This window comes from Salmo salar, chromosome 23, assembly GCF_965601325.2.
Source record: "Salmo salar chromosome 23, fSalSal1, whole genome shotgun sequence".
NCBI lineage: Eukaryota > Metazoa > Chordata > Actinopteri > Salmoniformes > Salmonidae > Salmo > Salmo salar.
In genome coordinates, this window is record NC_138313.1 from 39,157,564 (window position 1) to 39,162,650 (window position 5,087).

The 5,087-nt window shown below is 39.8% G+C and overlaps 1 protein-coding gene across 1 annotated transcript; it reads right to left on the bottom strand.

Moving 5' to 3' along the window:
• Positions 1-204: 204 nt before the first annotated feature.
• Positions 205-4,447, bottom strand: LOC106584567 (peroxisomal succinyl-coenzyme A thioesterase). The gene is made up of 8 exons (XM_014170004.3): positions 4,057-4,447; positions 2,901-3,064; positions 2,231-2,350; positions 1,852-1,940; positions 1,638-1,731; positions 1,280-1,360; positions 1,017-1,158; positions 205-769 (listed from the first exon to the last, which is right to left on the bottom strand). Exons 1-8 carry the CDS (start codon positions 4,241-4,243, stop codon positions 639-641), a joined length of 1,008 nt encoding a protein of 335 aa, XP_014025479.3. The 5' UTR covers positions 4,244-4,447; the 3' UTR covers positions 205-638.
• Between the last annotated feature and the right edge of the window lie 640 nt (positions 4,448-5,087).

Genomic DNA, 5,087 nt, shown 5'->3' on the forward strand with positions numbered 1-5,087 from the left:
TGTTTTTTGTCTGTATTATTAGTTTGCTGACGCTATTCCTGTCTTGTTCCATGCCCGTTCTTAATTAAATGTTTGACACCCCGTACCTGCTTCGTCTCTCCAGCGTCAACACATGAAATCCTGTATCTTGCTCTGGATAAGAGCGTCTGCTAAATCAATAAATGTAACATATGCAAAAACAATTCTTAGAAGCATTCCGTTTCCATTAATTTTATGGCATCAATATCAACTAATCAGTCATATAGTTCTACTGTAGTTTAACACATTTAATAACAGGGTGTCCATAAGCATATTGAAATCAGGAATAAATTAGTACATTTTATCATTCTTAATAAGTACGGTAACAATAGATGTTGAATTCAGTGACATGAGTTGTACATAAAGGATTAAAAAGTAAGTTGAGATCTGTGTGAATAAATGTTTCATTGTTATCATGATTCAATGTGGCGGTTGATGCTGTAGTACACTTTCACTGCATCTGGGTTGTTACTATCTTAATGTCAATTCAGCATATTTTTGTTCTACAGTATGTTGATGAACTCAAAATCCAGACTGTGGTTCAACGGTCTGGAAGAGATGCTCTCGGAGAAAACCTTCTCCCGTGCGTATTAGTGACGCCACCTGACGTAAGACAATGCTCACAATCTTGACTGAACATGGGGTTTGACACTGTGACAGAGATGCTCTCGCAGAAAACCTAGAATCTTCTCCCATGAGTCTTCTTGTGCAACAGCGTGAGGTTTGGTGAGGCCTCCCCACAGTGCCAACACTGCAACAAGTTGGAATAACTGCTTCAGATTTAAGACATTTGAGACATGGTATTCTTATGACTGTGTAATGTAGACCTATATGAAATGACTGCTATGTTCAAGTAACATAAATAGCCTTACTTAACATAATAAGAACATAGAACTGTAGGTTGATGATTCCTTGACTAGTTGAATCAGGTGTGGCAAAGCACAATAACTAATTATGCACAGACTGTCTACATGAATGATCAGACTTCCGAAAGGCACCTCTCTCTCTGCTTAACGGCTTCAGAAAGGATGAAACCTTGCAGTGGGGACTATACGGCATTTCAATCAGGTGACCAGCCCCAGGGTAGGACAGAGTGGTCAGCAGGTTACTGTTGCCTGCTCTCTCCATCATCTGCTTCATCTGAGGAGGAGAAAAGGATGGAGATTAGTACGAGGATCATTTCATATTTTCACCTAAAAGACTTCTCAACTCATTGTTCTTTTGTATTTTAACAGCATTTATGATGCATACAGTAACTCACATCATCAGCTGATTCGACAGTGGCGTTATTCTGATCATCTTGTCCAACAACCAGCAGCAGAGGACATGTTATCCTCCCCATCTGAGGACAGAATAAAACAAAACGGAGCTGAACTGAACATTGAATATTGACAGACACAACAATACTTCTGAGCCCTCAATCTTGTGAGATACTGGAGGATCATCATAGGACTGGAGAAAGTGTGAAACTGTTCCCAGTATTGGTTGAGTTCTCCAGCGTAATCTTTTAGAGGTCCTTATCATCCTGTCCTCCTGTGTGGGATACATTTCCCTCACTACAATCATCCAAACAAGAGCAGAGGACTGAAGGGTCTTTCTGTACATAACAGATATCTTACTTCTACTTTCAGGTCTATATCTTCAGGAATAGGTAGAAAAACGTCCCTCCAGATGATGTGATTCTTCTCATCTCGACAGGCCTTTTTGTACAGTCTGCAAATGCGAGGGCAAAGGTAATGCCCTTTAACCAAGTCAAACAGTACTTTTCTTCTTTAAAAAAATAGGCTATGTAATGAGACACACATAAATTAAAAACATTAAGTATCAACTCACTTTTCTATCCTACTATAGGCTTCTGCAATGGACTGGGTGGCTTCAATTCGGCCAGTATGGGTGCCACTGATGCAAACACAACATCTTGGCTAAAAGGAGTAGACAGAGATTTAGTCATCGTAATAATAATACTACATTTTATGTGTTAATGCTACAAATGTTCCTGACAGAGAAACATATATACACAATAAAAGGACTGATAGACAACAATGCAACTTTTCTCTGATATTAATGTGGCAAGTAACTTTGTGATATTCCCAAAAATACGCATACTCAATGATGGTGAGTATTTCGGTGACATTTTGGTCTGGTGCAAGCGAATATGTATATGTGTTTATTCATGAAATCAAAAAAATGACAGAGTTGCATAGGGACTTACCTTTACAGTTTTTGAGTAGGCGGTGATGGATAGAACCACTGGGACAGCAGCGGAAATGCCAAGTAGAGCAATTCTGTCAGTGGCCACTAGAGGGTGATCCTGCGGTAGTCTGAAAGCATTCTGAGATGAGATATGAGATGTACAATATGTATGAGAGTTGTTCTCAAAGTCCTTGGGATTCTTTCATCAGTCTTTAGCAGCACAAATTTGCTCAATCTTTCGTATGAGCAAATTCACCAATATGTCTGCATTCATCAACATTTTCTCCAGACAAGATATACTGTAGATTAAGACAAGTCTCAGATAGAAATGTTGACATAAGACGTGCAGAGGTAATTGTGTGTGGGGGGTATGGGTTCATATTTAGCAATTATCTGATGCATGGGACTTTTATTTCCTGGCGCTACATGAGACAGCATGGTGAGACAGCATGGTGGTGAGTGTGCTGATATCCACCTTCATGGAACACTCTGACCTGATTCCAAAGGCCTCAATTAAGTACTGATTGGGTACAGTAAGGATTCAAGCTAGCAAACAAACAACCACAGGTATTATGTAGCGTTGTTAGCCCATAGAGTATATACACACACACACACACACACTTACAGAAAAACTGAATGGCTGTGCATCAACCATGATTTCCACAAGAAAATTGTGCAGACAAACAAACCTCAAAGTAAGGGTAGCCAATGGTAGTGTTTTTCTTATGGTCTGGGAAGAGGTAGATTATCGTCATGGCAGCAAAACCGTGGGATGCCAAGAGAGCAGCTCGATATTCCACCAGGCTGCCACCACCTCCCCACATATCTAAAACTCCAGGGAAGGGTCCGGGACCTTCAGGATGACATGACAAAAACATTATTGTTTGTTTCTACAAGAGAGCATGGTCATATTCAACATAGTTATACTCAATATAGTTATTCTGTGCCACAAAATATGAAATAGCTCATAGCTGTAATATACCTGGTGGCAGCTGTATGTAGCTCATAGCTTTAACATACCTGATGACAGCTGTATGTAGCTCATAGCTGTAACATACCTGATGGCAGCTGTATGTAGCTCATAGCTGTAACATACCTGATGGCAGCTGTATGTAGCTCATAGCTGTAACATACCTGATGACAGCTGTATGTAGCTCATAGCTGTAACATACCTGATGGCAGCTGTATGTAGCTCATAGCTGTAACATACCTGATGACAGCTGTATGTAGCTCATAGCTGTAACATACCTGATGACAGCTGTATGTAGCTCATAGCTTTAACATACCTGATGGCAGCTGTATGTAGCTCATAGCTTTAACATACCTGATGACAGCTGTATGTAGCTCATAGCTGTAACATACCTGATGGCAGCTGTATGTAGCTCATAGCTGTAACATACCTGATGGCAGCTGTATGTAGCTCATAGCTTTAACATACCTGATGGCAGCTGTATGTAGCTCATAGCTGTAACATACCTGATGGCAGCTGTATGTAGCTCATAGCTGTAACATACCTGATGGCAGGGCAGGATCCGAATGGTTGCTAGATCGAATCCCCGTGCTGATAAGGTAAAAATCTGTCGCTGTGCCCCTGAACAAGGCAGTTAACCAACTGTTCCTAGGCCGTCATTGTAATTAAGAATTTGTTCTTAACTGACTTGCCTAGTTAAAAAATAGAAAAAATTCCTTACAGACACAAATACATCTCCTGCAATGTTTGTTTTTCTATATTCTTGAAGTAGATGAATAAAGGAAAAATTACATCATTACAGAATGTTTCCCATTGGAATTTAGAGGTGTTTCTTTAGATATTGGTTAAAGATGTGATGAAATAATATATCTCACCTGTGTCCCTTCCCTGAGCATCACTGACATAGTTCCCAAACGCCTCCCAGTAGTCTGTGTCTTCAGACTGATGTAAAGAATGTAGTGTGACCTCCTGTGTCGGTGGTAAGTTCCCCACAACCACATGGAACTTCTCATCAAAGAGGGCTCTCCATGGTTTTACAGTCAACACAGGAACAGAATTCATGTCACAGATTGTTGTAGTGGAAATGTCCTCTAAAACAAATGCTCTGACACTCTCATAATAGAAAAGAAGAGAAGTTGAGCCTGTGTTCCTCTGATGACAAACTATAACTGAAACTTTCTGCTGACACGGTAAAAGCAATAGCTATATTGTAATACCTGTTACCAGTATATGAACTGTACAATGTGGGCTGTTTTGTGTCTGAAGGTCATTATAGGCTGTACCCTTTAACTGAAACTTTCTGCTGACTCATGTCATGGCCCTTTTTGGGTATAGCTAGTCTCTCTCTCTCTCTCTCAGGTTCTGTTATCTCAGGTCGTAAATTCCTGGAGGAGGCTCTCTCCCCCTGGCCGTGCAGAAAGAGACACATAGAGAGAACAAAGGATTTCACATGGCAAACTCCTAAATCCCCAAAATGAGGATTTGAAACAAAATGAAATAGAAACTCCCCAAATACAGGGTTGCCAAGCATGTAGCATCATACCCAAAGACTCAAGGCTGTAATTGCTTTCAAAGTTGCTTCAACAAAGTACTGAGTAAAGGGTCTGAATACTTATGTTAATGTAATATTTTATTTATTTTAATGCATTTGCAAAAAATTCTAAAAACCTGTTTTTGATTTGTCATTGTGGGGTATTGTGTTTAGATTGATCGGTTGGAAAAAACTATTTAATACATTTTAGAATAAGGATGTAACGTAACAAAATGTGGAAAAAATCAAGTGATCTGAAAACTTTCCGAATACACTGTATATACAAAAGTATGTGGACACCCCATCAAATGATTGGATTCGGCTATTTCAGCCACACCCGTTGCTGACAGGTGTATAAAATAGAGTACACATCCA

Excerpts from the sequence above, each read along its gene's own strand:
- LOC106584567 (XM_014170004.3), bottom strand. The coding sequence starts at position 4,243 with ATGAATTCTGTTCCTGTGTTGACTGTAAAACCATGGAGAGCCCTCTTT. Across the intron at positions 1,361-1,637 it reads ATATAGACCTGAAAGTAGAA|ATGGGGAGGATAACATGTCC; the intron begins GTAAGATATCTG and ends TTCTGTCCTCAG. Across the intron at positions 770-1,016 it reads GCCGTTAAGCAGAGAGAGAG|TGTTGGCACTGTGGGGAGGC; the intron begins GTGCCTTTCGGA and ends AACTTGTTGCAG.